General features: G+C 41.7%; 2 protein-coding genes across 2 annotated transcripts in view; one reads left to right on the forward strand and one right to left on the reverse strand.

Annotated features, from left to right (window-relative positions):
• LOC308300086 (putative flavin-containing monoamine oxidase A) overlaps nt 1–21136 on the reverse strand; it is a 599107-nt gene that overhangs the window by 364418 nt on the left and 213553 nt on the right. The gene's annotated exons all lie outside the window — the stretch shown is intronic.
• LOC308299732 (coiled-coil domain-containing protein 39-like) lies at nt 6363–9077 on the forward strand (the record flags this gene model as incomplete). Its single annotated transcript, XM_080743522.1, has 1 exon — nt 6363–9077. One exon carries the CDS (start codon nt 6363–6365, stop codon nt 9075–9077), a length of 2715 nt encoding a protein of 904 aa, XP_080599648.1.

The raw sequence follows: 21136 nt of genomic DNA on the forward strand, positions 1-21136 counted from the left end.
ATCCTGCTTATGGCACCAAATTGGTCAGGGCCAACTCTGAAGGTTTGGTTCTTGCTGGAATGACAGGCCTTGGGTAGCTTTGGATATTGTTTGCTCTAGCGCTGGGGCTGTTGTCGGTGGACATTGTTATGAAATCCCAGGACTAATTAAGAATACGGCAAAATGTTTACCCACAATGAACATTCCTTTTTGTTATAAGTTTGGCCAGCCGCCAAATTTGTCACAAAAATGTAATTAAGAGAATTTTACGCATTAAATGTCTTGGCTATACTCAAACTATGGCTTTGTTCAGGCTCGGGCAAATCTGATTTTGTTTCTCAAATATGACACATACAGTACTTGAGATAGAGCTTAATAATCAGCTGTAAATCCAATGCAAACATCCAACTGATGTTCGAGAGTACCAGGGAGGTGCTGACATCCTCCTTCCAAATTCAGAAATACATCATCCCTGGAATGCTGTACAAGATCTGAAGATGTAATTGTTCGTGTTTCATCTTGCCGGGGTTATATTGGCTATATTGGCTTTTCCATTTCTCAGGATTACAGAATATGAGGTTTGATGACTCAGTTGAGTAACGGATACACAGACTGCTTAGTGCTTGCAGATTATAGTTCCTTTCGGCGCTACTCTACCAGCAACAATGCAGTGAGACTGAGAGCTGTAGAATAAAGCTGGAAGGGATCATATTCCTCTATATATTTATTTCTCCAATAAATTGCCCTTGGAACAAACTGATTCTGGGGTTGTTTTATGAAAAATAAACTTTCTTATTTAACTGAATTTAACTTTCTGCCAAGCTGCCAGTCCATAACACCATCTTGATCATATTCTCACACTCTCATTAACATTCAATTATGTTCCATATCTATTACACTGTTCTGATGTGCTCATTTATGTATGATTAATTCGGCTGGCATAACATTGTTGCTCATTTTAAGTGGAGGGAGGGGAATCATATTTAGTTGTACCTGCTCACAAGCTCACAACACGTCGTGCTGCGACACGATTGTCACTTTGTAGATCAGCTATTTTCGGAGCGTGAGGCGCTTTGTCAAGCACTATATCAAGCCCTTAACAGACATTATTTCCCAGACTATTAGTTCAGGCATGTTATTTTATTTTATGGACTTTATATTAACATATTATAATATATAGTTATATGTTTTTATACATTTAACTCCGGTACAATATATGTATTCTTTTTACTTTTTAAAACGATTCCCCTATGGACCATTATTGTTCCCAAACTTTTTAGCACTAGAGTCTAGACCAGAAAAAGAAATCTGACATTTGCCTGGGATCCAAACTAGCAGATCTACAAGCTCACAATGCGCTGCTTCACGCCGGATTGTGAGCTTGTAGACCGGCTATTTTCACTACTTCTCATAGGGGCCACACCATGCTTTTAACCCTTAAGTTCTGTTCAGATTCACTACACCTTCGTTCTGTTCGGGTCATTTTGACCCGGTGGATATTTGGTTTAAAAAAAACAACACTAATATAAATTTTAACTTAACAAATCATCATGATACATTGACTTTGACTCAATACCAAACAATTCATATGATATATTTGGTAAATGTTTGCATTTCTGCTTTGCTGTATCACATTAAACACTGAAAGAGCTAGGCGTTTTTACTGATTTAGCTGAAATCCATCTATACTATAATTTTGCAAATGTCTGAGTGAGTGAGTGAGTGAGTGAGTGTCTGTCTGTCTGGCCCTGTTACAGATGTTGTCCAAAAATCATGCAGATCGGTACACAGTATCTCTGTAGCCGTTAAATGGAACGGGTATTTCTTACATTGATGCTCCTACATATTAGCATGCAAGCACCAGTTAAAGTTACTTTCCATCCCTCATATACTGTGTGCACAGTGCACATCCCATAACCCACACACTGCACATCATTTCGGAGCTCATATCTTTGAACGGGTAAGGGCTAGTGTAAACAAAACTACTTCATTTAATACTGGGCAATATTGCTCATGCTTATAGGAAGGGGGGGAGGGTTCGGAATGGGGCTTCGGAAGGGGGGTGTTAGAAGTGGGGGTGACTGTGTGTCTGTGTTTTGGCATAATACTGTGTATTTCTGTGCTTCCGGGTCAAAATGACCCGAACAGCACTTAAAGTTGTACCATGTAACTTTTTTTATAAAACAAATCTTAAAATTGTCCTAACTGTTAAATCGCTAAAGTTTTAGAACACCCACTCCGTGAATTTCAGCCTGTAAAGCCTTCTCTATATATGTAAACTGCGATCCTTGCCGGGGACCGGATCTCGCGCCAAAATTGCGTCATCACACTACCGGCCAATCACAGCGAGGGTTATACAACTGCCGGCCAATCACAGCGCATCTTGAAGTGGGGTCGCTATGGCAGCCATATTTGTTGTCGCCCGTTTGTACCATCCCTTCTCTAGGTAATTTCGCCTACCAGGCAGGGTGAAGGAGTCCGTATCTCTGGAATTACTGAACGCACAGGAACAAGGGACCCCTCAAAAGATAGATCTCAGCGAGGTGGAGGCAGACGCGGGGGTCTGAAGGTACGAAAAACGGCCGAAAGACGCGGACGCGGTTTGCTATAGGGCTAATGACCACTAGTTTGGCATCTTACACAGTATAGCTTTAAGGTTCAAAAAATATGAGGGGGGTGTAGCATGGGTGTAGTGCAAAAATATTTTTTTTACATGTTCATCTCAGAAGAATCTTTAAGGCCAGTGAGTTTCAGGTGGAAACATTTTTAACTTCTACCTTTTTTTTCCAAATGAAAATGTAAAACGGGTCAAAATGACCCGAACAGCACTTAAGGGTTAAAAATATATATTTTATATGAATATTGGTCCTTAATACGGTTTATTAGAGGTTTCAGCCTAAACAACCACTCGGATATTGAAATTTCATGTTCTGTCTGTTTCTAATTCCAAGCCGTTTCAGATGCAATACCAAAATGTTGGCAATGGGGCGCTGTCTTTGGACTAAAATTGGAAAGATACATTGTATCGTTCCAATTTTAACTGAAGTGGAGGGGTGGTACTATGGATATGGGTTAGGCATCAACCAGTCCCCTTTTCAGGAGAGAAAAATACACTTAAACTTTTAACATTAGTTTTCTAATTTATGGAATTTCTTAGATTTTTCTTTCTTCATGAAATTATTGAAAAGAATCATTGAATTTAGTTTGAATTAATGTTGCTTTTTTGGGAATGCTTTTTGAAAATGGTTTTGAAATTATATTAATAATAATGAAAAACTAAATGTGTGTTTGGGGGCCAGTGCCGTAGAGCACCTCAACATCATATTGGCAATGTAAGTACAGAAAGTGGTGGTTAGGCTGTCGTCTCTCTCTCTCTTATCCATCTCCACCAGGCCGTACGCCAGGGACTGAGATTATATATTCTCTGCCCTGTGTTTGAACCAATCAGTGCCAACATTTTTATGCACGCTGCCAGTAGGCCAATGAATACACTCAACACACACCCCTGCTGCACCATCTCCCATATCGGTGCACTGCATATCCCAAAAATATCAAACTTATACCGGTGGGGGAAAAAAACACACCACTTTGCCTCTGGAAATTGTCGAATTGCCTGTCTGCTGCATGCCTCACACCAATCTACCTGCCACAAAATATTGGTCTTAAACCCATTGGTAGATAGTAATGAAGTACAGTACATTTACTTGAGCACTGCACTTTTAGCTTTTAGTATCTTTAATTTAATTGAGGTTTTTCCTGTGTATAACTGGGTGAAATTGGTTCCAGTTGTTACTATCAGTTGTCAAATGAAGTCACACAGCTGTCAAGTGGAGTCAAAATGAATGGTTATATGTGGGGTAAAGTAATTATTATTACCAGACCATTTCCATCATTTTAATCCACCTGCCCCCACTCTGGTAAAGATTCCGGTGTCTTTTAAATTCGCAAGTAAGAAATAACCCCAGGTTGTAGCCGTTATTGCAGTCTACATCTCTGCTATAGAACCTGTAGATCTTCAAAACAACTTATTTACCCTAACACCCTGACCTACCTTTAAGTCTACATATTTGTATTTTTTACAAGCTGATAATGCAGCGCTTCAGTTCACACCACTTTGTCAGCTACGTTATTTCACTGATCAGTGTGTCCAGGTTTCGGTACCCAGCACTGGCCCGGGTTATTGCCCTTTCTCTCCCTCTCCCTCTCCCTCTCTCTCTATCCCTCTCTCTGAGTAAAAACACACCTGCTCAATTAAAGATAATTCTACTCTCTGCTTGGAAGCTGGTTCACACCAATGTGCTGTGCTACATGATCTGGACCCTTCAGCCTGGCAACTGAGTGATGCAGTTTACAGCATGGATGACACCCACTTAGTGGGAAACAAAATGAGCTGAAACAGCTTTTGATTAAGCTCACCCTAACTGTGGGTTATGGTACAGTGATATCAGGGAGTGAGAATGTGATCTGACCTCCCTTTCCAAATCAGCTCTTTCATCAGCCTCAGCTATAAGCAACATTTGTATTCGGTTTCGTTCTGTGTTCTACTGTAGCCTGGGATCAGTACCATGTTCAGGTTTATTATCCGGCCGGGAGCGGAAATATGCATGTTGTAGTCATCAGGCGGACTACAGGTTTGCCGGAAACAGAATCCAAATGTTTAAAATTGGTTTAAATTGGTATAATCGTTTTGTTTCCTTTGGTATAATAATCGTTTGGTATGACTATGTTCATCTTTTATTCTAACTCTTATCGCGACTAGCAAGAATAAACAAATTGTTTTTCAATTTGCATTAGTAATCATTTCTTTACGGTCTTCTTTCCGGTCTTTTTTCCGGTTTAGGCCATGCCTAGAATGGCATGGCAGTTTAGAACAAATACCAGGCTATCCTCCAAGGTGTAAAGTATGGTGACACAAGGTTAGTTCTACTGTAGGCTACTGTCACTTGAACTTAAACTCAAATCAAGCCAAATATAGCACTACCATACGCATGCATGAATGTAGACAATCATGTCATGCATAGATAAAAATTCGATTTCTGTTTCATACACAGCCAATATCCTGTTTTGTATACATATGCTATGCACACATGCAAAATCACTGAACATAATGCATGCATGCATACACACACAAACACATGCTGTACACACATACTAGTCTAAAGATTCTATTACGATTAACCTGTATGAAACAGCAGATTGAAAAAAGTCAAACTCCATTTTGAGTTCACAATGCACAATGGCCTGCGAGAGGTTTTCTTTTAATCAGTTCAAAGAGAAGGAGCTCTATTCTCCGACGATAGACTGAAAGTTAGTGAAGCAGTGTGGTGGACTTGTAGGCTGTTTGGCACAGCTAGATAATAGTGCATGTTTTTCTTTGTTTGTTTTACTGAGGTTAGGAATAAGGTTAGGTTTAGGCATATTTTTACTGAGGTTAGGTTTAGGAATACCTGCCAGTGTTAACACTTTTATGTGAAGCAATGACATTTTTATTTTTTTAACTTTTTTTTAATTACATGATATGGATCTGTATCAAATTGATTGATTGAATACTTTATTAGCAGTTCACACAGGAAAAACACAAGACAGTACAGTACAGTTCAGATACAAGGTCTACTAATAGGATTTAATCCCAAGAAAGCACTATGGCTTGTACAGTAAACAGGTCAAGGGGGGAGGGGGTTGGGGTAGGAGTAGGCTTTGTTTTTGACTTTTTTACAGGGGACAGTTTTGAGTTGCAATCACCTTGTAAGTGTCCTTTCAGAGCGGTTTTAAAATCCTTTCAATTCCACAATATCACTGAAGCTGGCTCTCCAAAACCTGTCTCAAGGCCATTAGTTCCAGGATGTGAGGTACTGTAGGTGTGGTCTACTGCAGAACACACATTTTAAAGTGTGCACACACCTACATATTTCTCTGGCACATCAAACTTGGATTAGTGAATCCAACAGTGGAAAAGAGAACAGCAGAGAAATCCTCCAGGTCGGCACTGATAACGCAGCATTCAAACTGTTTTGGCTGGAAAGTGGCATAACAATTCAGTGATCTAGTTCTATTTTAGAGAGAAACGTATGCATGCAGATAAGAACTTAAAAGTTTTAAACACCAGCTGTAAATCACAGACATGGGCAAGATTATGTCAAACTCAAGCTGTGGGTTTATACAATACAAATTCAGGACTTGCCTGCACAAATGGGCATTCTCCAGCAACAGTTTGTCCTGTGTGTGATGTCTGACGGTGACGGTGTAAGGTGAAAAGACAGATTTAGATATATTGATACATTGTAAAATATTGAGTGTCAGAGCGAGGGTGAGGGAGTCAGCCAGCCGAGAGAGCGGAAAGAGAGTCTGGGAATTGTATAAATGTTTTTCAGTGGCGTGGGAAAATGTTGAACACAGTTCGCGCTGAGGTAGGCTGGGACGAGGGCTTTGCCCTACCCATTTTAGATTCTGAGAACAAAGCTTTGGAAGATGAGATTCAAACGAAGGAAAGGTTAGGGATAGAGTTGGACTGTAAACGTGGAGGATGGGAGGACAGAATACAAGCCATGTCTGACCACTTGAAAAACTTGAACGACGCACTGTCACAATCCCAGGCTCTCCACGTGGTTCGGCAGAGAGCGAAAGATTCAGAGAAGCACGTCAGAGCCCTCGCAGAAAGGGAGGCGGGTCATCTGCGCCAGGAAATCAGACAGCTACAGATTGAGCTGGATTTTTTTAAGGAGAAGAAAAACTCTGAAGAGAATGACCTCTCCAAGTCTAAACAGAAACTAGAGGAGCTCCGTAACCAGCTGGACTGGGACCAGGAGACCTTGGAGGCCTGGCTGGACGACTCGGCACGCAAACGCGAGGACACCATGGCCATCATCAAGTACGCCCAGCAAGATGAGAGCAGGATCAGCTTTCTCACTGCAGCCATTGAGAATAAGTCACTGGAAGCTATCAAAAAGCATAAAATGCTGGACAATGCAGTGACTGAGACAATATCAGCGCAAATCAGTTTCAATGCTAATGCAGTGGCTTTTCAACAGGCTCACCTAGAGAGACAGGAACTAATCTGTGAGTGGGAAAACACCATTGCACAGATGAGGAAGCGAGATGATGAGACACGGCAGTGTTCACTGCAACTTGCCCAAGCCAACCAACAAATTATGATGAGGAGCTATACAGTTAAAGATAATAAGAAGTTCCTGGAGGACGAGATAGACGACACCAACAAACTTCAGAGGAAGATACATGTGGCCAACCATTGGATGGAAAAAGTGGAACAACAATACCACGAGCAAGAGAAAAAATGTGCCAGTGTTAAAATCACATTGGAAACTATCAAGCCCTCAGTGTGCAGAACTGTCACAGACGTGGAGTCTATGAGGTTGCAGATAACCAGTGAAAGGGAAAGCATCCAGGACAAAACCAGCAAGCTGAAGGAGAACAAGCTCCACAATGGTGCATTGGGGGAGAAAGTGATGATGTTAAGGGAAACGGTCCTCACCAAGGAGGAGCTGGCTGCCCAGATGGAGCAACTTCTAAAAGATGAAGAGGAGGTCATGGATGAGTTGGAGGTCCATATAAAACACCAGGTGAGGGCGCTGGCCTGCGCTCAAGAGGACCTGAACACTTTAAGGGTGAAGGAGAAAGATTTGGTTGCCCTGCTAATAGCGAGCGAGACTTCCCTTTCGGGCCTGGAGGGGGATCTAGGCAAACTGGACCAGGACCTCCTCGACATGGACACCGTCATCTACAATCAGGACTTCCAGATCCAGCAGCTGCAGAGGAAACTAGCTCGGCGGAAAGATGATAAGAGCAAGGAGGAGTTGAGTTTGGTAAAGAAGACAAAGGAGCTGACTGACGCTGTCGACAAAAGTAACATAACGGCCAACATGCTGAAGCCTGAGCTTATACAACAGGAGACCTGCATCCTCCGCGTGAGGAAAGCATTAGAGAAGGGAGGAGCAGAGACGAGAGATCTCGACACTACGATGGAGGAGCTCCGACTTTTCATTGAGAAAAGAGACGAGGCGTTTGGGATCATCAAATGTAAGAAACACGACATCAGTGTGGACCACAAAATCTTGAGTCTGCAAATCCAGCAGCTGAGGGTCCTGATCTATGAAAACGAAGGTGGGGTGCTGTCTCAGGAGAAGAGGAGGCAGAAGATGCGGATGCTCATGAAGGAGAGAGAGAAGGAAATCAGGGAGCACAAGGAGATGCTCGGCAAGCAGGTCAAGACCAGCGACCAGGAGAGGCAGATGGCCTGCATGAAGGTGAACGAGACACAGTCTAAGATTGACGTGATGAGGAAACGCTACGAGGTCATGACTTTCACTATGTACACTCCAGAAGGAGAGGTGAAGTCAAAGGCTTACTATTTCATGAAGAATGCCCAGGAGAGAGAGGAGCTCAAGCAAAAGGCAGAAACCCTGGACAGGGAAATCCAAAAGAAAGAAATGGAGATAAGAGCGTTCGAGAACTTACTGCTCCTCATAAACAGCTGTAACTCCAGGTATCGCAAAACTTTCACCAGTGTGACTGAGTGTAGGGCGGAAAACACGAGCAAGCTGAAGTTGGAGGAGCAAGAGAGAGCTGCTATGGAGAAAGTCAAACAAAAGAAGAGACACATCAAAGAGCTGCAGGAACACATTGAGCACATGGGCAATCCTAACAGTCTTCTGCTAAACAAAGTTTATGTGCAGAATGAACAGGTAGAGCAGACAGAGGCACAAATAGTTCACCTGAAAAAAGCACTGGCTTCTCAGAACGAGAAACTCGTCAGGGTCACAAAACAGTGCTCCAGGCTGGTCAAGGAGATCCGCTCATCCAATATGACCAGCGAGGAAACGTTTACAGAGCAAGACATTAGCCTAGGGGAGCTGAGAGACTTCAATAAGAAAGTCAACAACTTGCTGCTGGAAGTTACGGATGAATACCCAGATCTTAAGTTGGCGCTGCAGATGTACTTTCTCCAGGCCAAACTGCCCCTTCCATCTGCGTCCACAGCCAGTAGAGGCCCAGCCTCTAGGACCAGCTCTGCCCGTAGCTCCCTCTCTCTGTTATCTGCCATATCTTCAGCCGGCAGAAGCCCCATGACGTCTGTCATGTGATCCTCCACAAGCAAGGCAGTAGCAGCAGTAGGTAGCAGAGCATAAGCCTAAAGCCCTCAATAGCTGAAGCAAAACATATTTTAAATGATAATACTCAGCTAGCAAGGTAGGTACAGTTACATACAGAGATTCTGTCATGGTTTCACTTTCAACACATACGCAGTGTCAGTATCGGGGCATATGGACAGAGATCCAGTCTCGTCTATGATAATTAAATAAATAATAAACAACAAAGTGGTGTCTAATAAATCCAATATAAAATCAAAATATATAAAACGTATGTGAAAACAAGACAGAGTTGCTCTCACACTTATTAATGTTGACAGTCTATGATATCAGTGATTTACTGCATATCCACTGTATGTATTTCTGTAGACCCATTGACTTCCATCTAAAAAACTTACATACTTACAAAGTGACATATTTGAAACATAAAACCTTAAAGAATTGCAAGGAGAACAGCATCCAAAACAGCTCAAAAAAGGACCTCAGGACCAGATGTGAATTGATGATGTCAGAGCTGCGTGTTTGGGGATACCACCCCTTTTCTAGGGAGACCTGCTGTGATTGGCCAGTAGTCGCTGTGTTTGTCCGTAGGGTTTTTGTAACTATGCCTAAACCTAACCTTAAAGCTCACCCTAACCTTAGTAAAACTAAACCTAACCTCAGTAAAACTATGCATAAACCTATAACCTTGTAAAACTATGCCTAAATCTAACCTCAGTAAAACTAAACCTAACCTTAAACCTAACCTCACAAAAACAATAAACCCTAACCTCTGTAAAACTGTGCCTGCCAGGAAGCCAATCAGACACAAGTAAGGCGAGTCTACCCTAGAAAGTTTGGTGGTATCTATAACAAAGTGTCGGCGCTCCATACCAAGAGGAAATTGTGGACGTCAGCCCTCAGCACAAGACTCCAAAGGTGACCGTTTCAACAATGAGTCCCACTTTATGATTTGGAGATGTGGAACCTCAGGACCAAGGCTGAGAAGTCAATAGACTTGATATAACCGATCTTGATAGATCGAGGAAGGTCCATGTACATAACAACAGCATGCCGACTGTAATAGATGAGGTCAAGGAGTGTCATCTGAAGCTTGCCCGACTACCTCTAACAGTGGCCAGGGCCTTTATCTGCCTCAACTGCATAGGGTAAGAGGCTTTTATTGGATGGAGGCTTTATTAGAGAGAGGCCTTTATTTTTTCATCTGGCTTTGTACGTCCACAATTGGCTCATTTGCAAGCTTCGTGAGACACTTAATGACTCATAAATACACTGCTCACTTAACACTGGGTGTGTTTTTTTTTCTTGTTTCTTTTTTTTTCTCTTTTTATATAATTTGATCATGATGAATTCATCTAGATTTTGTGTCAGTTTGAACCCAGTAAAACAAATAAACAAATAGCATTGGGGACATTGGGGTATTAGAACAATTAATTCATATTGGAACAATAAAGACGTGTAGGCAATTGTGCTACCATAAACCACGTTTCCTGGTTTTCGCTCTGTTTTTGTCAAAACCATAACTAGACAACCGGTGATCGGAATGACTTGCTTTTTTTTTCACGGAAGCACAGAGTGACGGTCCGTGTCGTCAATCTAGAATTATACAAATATATTCTGTGACTACTTGGAAAAACGAAAGATAGCTGGTTTGTGATTGGTTAAAGAGGTAGTGCCATAGTTTTGTACTCTTTCTGTTTTGTATGTGTCTATGGCGTTAACATTACTATAATAGACGCCCGGGTGTGGTTATAATATGCGAGTATGTCTTCCCTGTGTATATTTGGTTTCTTCCTGAAATCTGAAACCCTCGGGAGTCAAAAGCCCATTCGAAATACGCCGCTTTAGTGACACACTAAAATCGCATCATATGACAACAGCTGTGGGCGTGGCTAACTTCAGGTGGGTGGTGCTAAGGTGAAAACCAGGTATACTTAATTAACCAGGTGGCTGGATCATAATTTTAACACTTTCTGTACACTTTGAAAAAATAACTCATCATGATACACTTGATAATCATGTTTTAGTGGAGAAAAAATCACGGCACCCCGTCTTTAAATATTCTTGGCAGTGAATGAGTTTGAATACAGGCCACTCTCTTGCCAGATGTACGATAATTATCGTATTTGTACGATAATTTGACCCTCTGTACGATCAATAATTCCTAAAATGCCTGCTTCCACGCAGCATACTGTATGTGATGTGTTTTTGTCACATAGGAGTCTCAGACAAGGTTGTTTTTTTACTACTTTTATTACTTATTTACACGTGTGATTTCTCTTTTTTGGCTGTTTCTTTCAAATACGATAATTCTGAGCCTATAATTCAACATTTCCTATCTGGCAACACAGGAGCCCAGCAGGGCACTGCCTTGAGGGGACAAGAAGGCTGAACTACGTGTAAGATGCCAGTAAGACTCCCTAATCGGGAGATAAGCGACCGTCAGGTCGTATATGTTGTATAGAAGAGGGGCATGTGAGAAATCAGGGGTGGAAGTTGTGGTTTGCCAGCCAAGGAGTGTGTGTGCAAAGTTTGGCATGGATAGGGGCAACAGTGCCGGAGATAAGAGTAGGGCCAAAATTGTGATGTGACGTGACGTGACGTGACGTGACGGGACGGACAGACTGAAAGATAGATAGATAGATAGATACCTTTATTATCCCACGGTGTAAAATCTGAAAAGAATATAAACAAAGTGTCAAAAAGTTGTCACAAAAAAGAAAAATATAGGTCTATACATAAAGTGTCCAAGAAACTGACTGACGAAGGGACTGACTGACAGACAGCCGGTGGAGGACAGACGGTGCAATTTTCAACATGTGTGACACCCGCTACGATCATTCCAATTTGGGGATGATTGTTGGCTGTTGCATTCATGATGGCATTTTTGTGTAAGAAACCATGTCCGCCCTCAAAATCTTTGAAGGCAATTACAGGCAAACAATATGGATTATCAATACCCTGTTTGACGGTCATTGTTTGGGGGGGGGGGTCTGTTTCTGTAACAGAGGCTATTGTAGCATGTATGGGTGAATCACTTGTTTAGAGGACACTCAATGTTCTTTTCTTTTTTTGTGTGTTAATTGTCCATTTTCATTCCAGGGTTCTTGAAATTGTCTTAATTCTTCATTTTTCACCCGTTTGGCATCATTGGATGTGACGGAGAGGTTTTCTGCACTAGTTGAAACTTGGCTCTTGCTCAAGAGTGGCTCATGCCCAGATTTATTCATGAACTAAAACTGTTACTGCTAAGTCTACGCTAGTTTTGAACACTTGCGTTTTGAGTCTGATTCATCTTTTGAAGTCTGATTAGTCCTAAATAGTCCTAAAGTGAATTTAAAAAGGTTTGCTAAATAATTGTTTTGTTTTGAATGCCCACTGCGCATGCAGAATGGATGGATGCTTACCTTAGGAACCACACATAGCACTCTGTGCCAAGGCGAATACTGTCATTGACCTTCAATGAGCCTCTGCTACGCTGTCTCCCTTTCAACTTTAATAGAAAAAGACAAAAAAAAACACAAGACATAATTGACTACTCAACACCCTTTAAAAGGTATAGTTGACCCAAAAATACAAATTCTGTCATTATCAACTAAGCCTCATGCCAAGTTGAAACTCAGACATTTCCTTATCCACACAAGGGATTTATTTGCCAGCCAAATCCCATCGTAGCTTTTATCTAAAATAGTTTATGATTATGACACCGATTAGTTTTTTATATTTCTAAAATTAAATTGTGTATTCCCTTGAGGGAAGGAAGCTCATGTCTGACAGTGCACTGGGCCATCTACTCCACCATCTGTAGTCTGTTCCGGTCAAGGGCAATGCAGCCCTTGACCAAGTGGTGATGCAACATCCCTATTTTAGCCACAAAGCAATGGGTACAATGGCTACACAAATACTGTAGTTCAGGGGTCTTCGACGTTTTCACACCACGGACCCCTTAGCTGAGAGGGAGATAAAGTAGAGACCCCCACTACATATTGTAAAAGGTTGTGAGCAGATTTTCACAGATTTCATAGATGGATTCATAGACTTGTTTGACAGCCATCAGTCTATGTTGGATTTGTGTTAATGTGTTTTTTTCAGATATTTAACCACGTAACCTCTACACCAAACCTATTTGCCAAAAATAAGCCGATCTACGAGCGAGGCGTTGAGAGCTTGTAGATCTGCTATTTTTGACTAAAGCTCTCCTCAGAATAGGGATGCGAGGGTTCAAGTTGTTAATTTAAAATAATTATCCTATCACGTAAAATAACTTATGTCAAATCAATATCAAGCAATGTAATACAAATGAAGTCAATATCAATAGACTGCATTCAATGAAATCACCTATTTTAACCCGATTTTTAACTTTCCTAATGATGTGCTTTTTAGGAGCTTTCAAATAAATTATGCAAATGAAACCCATTAAGTTACAACACCGCCACTGCCATGTCATCGCCATACTCGATCATGAGGTTAGAGCTGTTGGTGGCCACGCAGTCGAGTGTAATACAGGGAGTTGAGGAGAGGGCTCGGCACGCAGCCCCGGGGCAGGGACGTGCTGGCCATTGGGAAAAGCGGGACAACTCACGAACGTATCTCCAAGTTTGAAATTTGTAATTTTTTTTTGCAAAGCAAAGCTGCTTCATCATACAAGGCTGTTGCACAAAAGTAGTGAAAACAGCAGATCTACAAGCACACGTTGTGTGCTTGTAGATCGGCTGTTTTCACTAGTTTAAATCATTTTTAAAATGATAAATACAAACATTCAGACATACAAGGTTTCCACCCGACAACGACGAAATACAACTCATGTAATTGGCCCACTGGCTTGTCACCTTGTCACAAATCTTTGAGTAGCAGCAGCGCTATAGAGCGAGATCTCTCTCTATAGCGCGCAATGAGGGCCTCTCCAACTCTTTTTCCTGGGCTGAATCAGGGGCCCAGCATGTCCCTGCCCCGGGGGGCTCCTGTGTTGAGGGTCAGAGGCTCTGTTGTGATGCTGCCCATCCTCATCACTTGGCGGCGGCTTGTCAGGAAGTCCTGTATACAGTTGCACAGGTCTAGGTCTCTGAGCTTTGTGTTGAAGCTTGGCAGGAACTGTTGTGTTGAATGCAAAATTATTACTCAGCATGTCTGAGCATCTTTTTGTACACTGTACAGAGCACCGTAGCAGTGTTGATTGTGACAGCAATGTTTGATGTAGTTTTAGTCAGTGTTTTGAATACACTTTCATTTAGTTTTAGTCATGTTTTAGTCATCTGAAATGTTTTAGTTTTAGTCTAGTTTTAGTCGACTAAATGTCATACGATTTTACTCAACTAAAACTACAGCTGATTTTGTCGACAAAAAATATATTTTGGCGGGCCTTGGTGGCGTCGTAATGGCTGATTTTACACTTGGTTGCATGCTGAAAATAGCCGATCTACAAACTCACAACGTGCCTCGCTGCGATACATTGTGAGCTTGTAGATCTGCTATTTTCAGATTTTTCGTCATAGTTTTAGTCTACGAAATCAACACTAGTACAGAGTACACTCAGTACACTCTCTAGTACAAATGGATACATTATCGCTGAGGATTTGACTGTCTTTCTTGTTCCGTTATACTCTGTTCTTACCACCTGCATATTCCAATTACAGATCACACAAGTGAGCTTTCAGAGTTTAAAGGGAAAGAGTTTCAATAGACCGTTTGTCAGCCTTCTGATTGGTCCCTGAGACTCCCTGACTGGCCAACCAGAAAAAAACATTCACTTTTTGCTATCGGGGGTGGAGTTTGTGCAGTGGAGAATGTTGCTTCAGGCTTTCAAAAACTGTCCGCAGTGCGCGACACGGAGATCGGCCGGTACGGTGATAGCGACGGCAAGCGTCAAGCGATCTCGCTCATCATAACGAATAAGCTTCAACAAACTAGTTCACATGTACCTTATCAATGGTCTAAGAGTCACGATTGGGTACATATAATTTAAATGGGCAGAATTACGAAAAGCCAGCCTATTATGTGAGGAGAAACATTCTCTCTGTCCTCTTCCTAGTACCCAAGATGCAATGCGCTTCTCTTTCTATCTCTGATCCAGAGGATTAAACTAATTAAAACATTTATTTTTCGGGGGAAAACTACTGTTTTGCTATGTAATTACTGTACCTTTTTCTTCCCTTTTTATTAATATCACGTAGATGTGTTTTTTGTGGTACTTTATATAGCTGTAATGAGGCTATGAAGGGGAAAAAAATCCCATCCACTTCCACTATAAAAGAATCTGCAAAGAGGATTCTGTCCCACTGGGATTAAACACATTAAAACATATATTTTCGGGTAAACCCCCTGTTTTGCAATGTAACTACTGTACCTTTGTCTTCCCTTTTTATTAATATCACCTAGGTGTTTTTCCTTTGGTACTTTATATAGCTGTAATGAGGCTATGAAGGGAAAAAAAATCCCATCCACTTCCACTATAAAAACAATCTGCCCAGGGTTAATGTCCCATCATAGTAACAGGGCAGAATGGGGCGGGATTTACAAAAGGGTTTATTAGGTTCTTTATGAGAGGACTTTAAAGTATCCTATCCTGTGAGAGGTGCCTCCATATTGTTTTGAAGTGCAGTAGGCATAGTTGAAAGACCACATGGGTTGTGAAAGCTTTTTGATACGATTAATTAATTGCGAATCAATTGGAGCTAGACACAGTTTAATCATCTGTAATTTTGTGACATCTGGTTTTAGCTTTGTTGTAAATATCATTGAGTAAGAGCATCGCAACACTGTAGTAGTTTCTTGTCTTCCCCTGCCTACATTTATGACAATGTTGTGTTGTCAGAAATCCATGTTGCTTAAGTACTAATTCCTGACATGTCTCATTTATTTTTCTTCAAATTCATCATTCTATAGCTGAATATGTGTTACCCACACTACAGTATGTGGAGCTGAGCTGTATCGCAACTTGAAAGGATTAAATACTGCACAGTAAATCAAATATTTAAAGACGAAATATGGGCTGTGGAGGAATTATGACGAGAATTATGACCCTGAATTACACACTGCACAAAAATGCATCTAAGATTTGCCAATGCAGAGTAGAGTCTATGTTTTGCCCCCTGTCCGTCTGTCCTTCTGTGAACAGTTAATCTCCGGCACCGTTGGCTTGATCGGCGTGAAACTGTGCACAAACATTCCCTGGAGGCCAGAGCAGAACCTCTGACCCAGATATTTCACATTGTCTTGTTATAGCGCCACCAGGAGACCGATATTAAAAATTATTATTACTCCAAACTTCATGCAAATCGGTATAGTCATGTGATCGAGACGGATCTGTCCGATTTTTCTAGTTTAGTATAGTCTTATGTAACAATTCATGCATGTTCTGCAATATCTGTAATCGCCAAGATCCTCATGTGAGACATGCATGCAAGGCGATGGTGGTAGTCCCTTGTTAACTGTGCCACTTTATGTTTTATCTCGTCTCTGCAGGAATGCCATGAATAATATTCCTTGTATGTTAATCTCATACAGTACATGACAGTAAAACATTTCTGAATAGACCGTAAAGACAGTAAAGGCCCTGGCAGATAGAAAGCATATGTGAAGTTCGTCACATGAGGCCCCTTGCTCTTAATTTGAACCGCTTTGCGCCGACCCAAATGGAACGTGGGAGATACTGTAACACACGCATGCTCACACACACTGGAGCTACTGTATTCTGAAAATCGACTGTATTCATATAGCGCTTTTCTCCAAAGTGGTTACAATGTATTTTACATTCACCCATACATCCATACACCAACGGCGAGGCACAGCACCTTGCACCTCTACCTTCTGCTGAGCCACACTATTCCATTCTGTTCTGTTCACTTTGAAGAGGCTGCCATCTCTCTTTCTCTTCTGTCTCCGTTACATCTGCACTGAAACCGGCAAAGATGAGCTCTTGAACTTGTACCTTGAACTTGCTGTCATATACAGAACAAGGACCTTCTCTTATGTGGGTCCCTGGGACTAAATCTTTTCAAATGGGGGTCTGTGGTCTAATGCACGCGTACTTTTGGGATCTGTGCCATGAAAATGTTTTGAGAACCACTACTCTACACTACAGTGTATGCGGTTTCTCTATCCTGCATGTTTTAAATGATGCAATGTAACGTCCCCTTTGTGAGTGTGGGTGGCTACTGGACTCTTGCGGGTTATAATGCTGGTGTTGGACCAGTGTTTGCTAATGTGATTCTTCAGGACCTTGCTAGTCCCACTTTGGCTAAGCCACAAGGGAGTGTGAGAGTGTAGTTTATATGGACATCTAACCGTCATCACAAAAATAACACATGCTGAAGTTAAAATGCCAATTTGAAAAAAAGAAGAAAAAAAAAAGGTGGGAATGCCTGTCCGCACAAGTGAAAGATTATGTGAGCATACAAACCATTGCTACTGTTATCATTACATTACAAACATGCTATTACGAACATTTTTGTGGAAATCAAAGGATATAAACCACTTCACAATTCACAAGGCCTTATCTTATTAAATTCAGTGGACAGTCACAGTGGACCAGCATGAGGTAGACTTAATTGCTTAGAATCTAAATGTTTAACTGTGTGGACCTGTTGACCCCTCAGTCTCAGGCATATCATGCGTGTACTAATAAGGATGAATTGCCAACTCTCTGCACAGAAAAAATATACCGTAGTTGTCTCTATTAATAATGATATGTATTATTATTTGTATTTATAGTAGGACTTTAAATTATCCTATCCTGTGAGAGGGGCCTCCATATAATCACTCACAACTAGGCTACAAGCACACACGCACCCCAGAGCGTGTGCGCACACACACACACACACGCAAATTAGCCAATCTACAAACTCACAAGGCATCGCCCCAAGATGCCTTGTGAGCATGTAGATCGGCTCTCTTTGAAATGACAAAAAATGGCAGGTTTGAAGTCTTTAAATCTGTTCTAAATGATTGTCCTCACGAAAATACCACATTTAATTATCATCAGATAGCCACTTATGACATGACATTATGCAGAAACACCACAGGGGCTTGGATACTGTGCACAGCTAGTCAGCTTCTATCAAGTCACATAACATGCCAGGAAAAGTGAAGCTCTTCAGAACCTTTTCTCCTCTCTGTGTACTGTGGATTTCTGACATGTGTCCTAATAATCAGTGAAACAGCTTGAAAATGATCCTGCATGTCTCACCACAGGATAGATCCCAACAGTTTGCCCTGAAAGGCTTGTCAGGCAGCATGCCTTCGTCTCTAGCTACGGATGCAACCTGGTATTAGCCCTCAAATCCACAGCAGGCCTAATTATGCAACAAGAGATCATGCTAGGTATACTCACTGGAGTTGTTTCATCATGATCACTGTATATATAGCCCTATGCATGTCCTGGAAAAGAAAGGCCCACCTGCTAAATTTAACCATGTAGCCTAAGTGGAAAACATCACAAAAGGAGAAACTGCCTTTGAGTTTGCAAAGGTGTAATACTTACAACTTAAGGTGCATGTGCTTAAGCAATATAAGCTAAACAAGATAAACAACAAAAAGGGAAATCAAATAATAATCATTCACTAACTGTGCTCTGTAATTTATATTTCTACTCTTAAAGGAGTAGTTCGACCCCCAAAATGACTTTTCTTCTATTGATTACTCATGGAGACTTGAGTTCAATAATACCTTTTTGTATTCTTCACATTCCTTGGACAAAAAATGTATTTACCCCCATGGGGACCCAAATGCATTCGGGTCCCCATTCGGAATCAATGGGGGTCAATTTATTGTAATAAATAATATTTTTGTCTTGCAACAAAAAACAACAAATAATATGTTACTCAAGTCTCCATGGTGTGAGTAATCAATAGAGGAAAAAAAAGTCATTTTGGGGGTGAACTACTCCTTTAAGAGTAGAAATTATTTCTTCTCTCTCTCTCTCTCTCTCTCTCTCTCTCTCTCTCTCTCTCTCTCTCTCTCTCTCTCTCTCTCACGCACGCCCGTCCCCCCACGAGTTTGTGCGCGCACACGTAACCTGCTCACAAATGCACACACGCCGTCACAGTGCCAGCTTGGTCCGGTGGTAAGGCAAGCCTGCCTATCCAAGATCGCAGCACTGCAAGACCCTGTGGATGTTTGCGCATAGAATGACCGTTCTCGCGTCAGTAACCAAGATCAATTCCAGTTATTACAATCAAGATAGCTTGCTTTTAACTTTGAAATGAGATTATCAGGGAGAATTTTCGTGCAGCTGCTGCTCTTCTCCCCGTGAACGTTTTCGGTCGGATATAATCCTTTCCAGGCGTTTTACTTCAAACTTGAATAGGATTTTATACTGCTATGATATTTAGACATCTCCAAAGTTTGTGCCGTGTCTGCAGCCATGGGCACAAATTCGAATGTCACCAGGGACAAGGGTTTTTCGTCATCGGTGCTTGAAATGTTAAATTAGGATGAAGGCAGGTGAGTCAGCCTTCGTGTTTGTCTAAGCGACGCGCACTGAGCATCGCCCGCGGTTAACGGTGCGTATTGCTGGAGAACAAGTCGTGCATCTGTGCAGCGGATTGCGCCACGGAAACCGGTGGAACGGACCGATGAGCCGACATGGGTAAGTGGACTTATTAAAAAAAAGAAAAACGATGGCCACGGGCATGGAAGCGTATACTGACTACTGAGTCAGATAATTTGACAAATTGTCACCATCAGTCATCATAGGCTACAGGAGGAGCGCAGTTGTGCTCTGCGCTTTACAGCGCAAGATAGGTTGATTTGTTGGCACAAGTCCACACCGTTATTGGGTGTTTACATGGCGGGGAGAAGGACTTTTTACAGCACACTTATTTGCTCGATTCCCGGCTCTTTGAGTCCCACTCTGCCTTAAATAGAATAGGCCTATTTATTTTAACTGTTCAGGATCTTTCTTTCCAAATGAAAAAAAAACTGCCTAAATTATGCTTTCCTATTTTGTAGATATAGGCCATTTGCATGTGCAAAAACATCATCCTTCGAGACGGTTCCGTTCCCTTTAGACATTTTAAAAACAGAAATGTATCAGATAGGCTAGTTGATTCAGTCTATGGAGGCTATTATTTCTCGAGATACACTGGACACATACAGTGTTAAAAACATACCCACCATGAGGTTGACTTAATTGCCTAGAATTTAAATGTTAACTGTTGGCCTGTTGCCCCCTCAGTCTCAGGCAAATCATGCGTGTACTAATAAGGATGCATTGCCACTCTGCAGAGAAAAACATTGTCTCTAGTAATAACAGGCTATGTATTATTATTTGTATTTATAGCAATCATTCAAAATGGGCTACTTTCAGACAATTACAAGCTAATTAAAGGGAATTGAATGGTACAATTACAGTGAGATTAAATTCAAGCACTCCTAAATGTATGGCCTATATGAAAATCCCTTCACACAATTAAGCTGCCATCAGGCTCTGCTTCCTCAACACCCCTCCTCAGCACCATGGGGAACCTCATGAGAAGGATGGAGGATTACATTGAACCCACAGTTTTAGAGTTTAAAACTACTCTCCTTGATTTCACTGTGTTAAGCAGATCTACAATCAGGCTATTTTTGGCTCGTTGACGCCCTAGGACAGAGTATGAATTAAGCATTGTGGTGAAAATGAGTCATTATTCAGTTCTCAATCTCTCTCAGAAATCAGGATCATCGTTATTGTCACACAGACACAGGTAAACTTTATTACAGGTGTAAAACAGTGACATTTGTTTTTGTGCAAGCTCCATCAAATTTTGTTTTTTTGCAGAAAGGGAGAGGAAAAAGAAAAAGAAGGGGGGGGGGGATGCATGGGGGAAAAATAAACAAGGTATCTATATTTACATCCAGACAGTATATGAGGTTTAGACATAAGGTGCATGTGTGTTCTTCACGCGCGCACACACACACGCACGCACGCACGCACGCACGCACGCACGCACGCACGCACGCACGCACGCACACACACACACACACACACACACACACACACACACACACACACACACACGCGCACACACACACACACACACACAGGTGAGTTGAACTGTAGAGCTGACTATATG

The sequence above is a fragment of the Nannobrachium achirus genome (genome assembly GCF_963921795.1).
Source record: "Nannobrachium achirus genome assembly, chromosome: 15".
Taxonomy (NCBI): Eukaryota; Metazoa; Chordata; class Actinopteri; order Myctophiformes; family Myctophidae; genus Nannobrachium; species Nannobrachium achirus.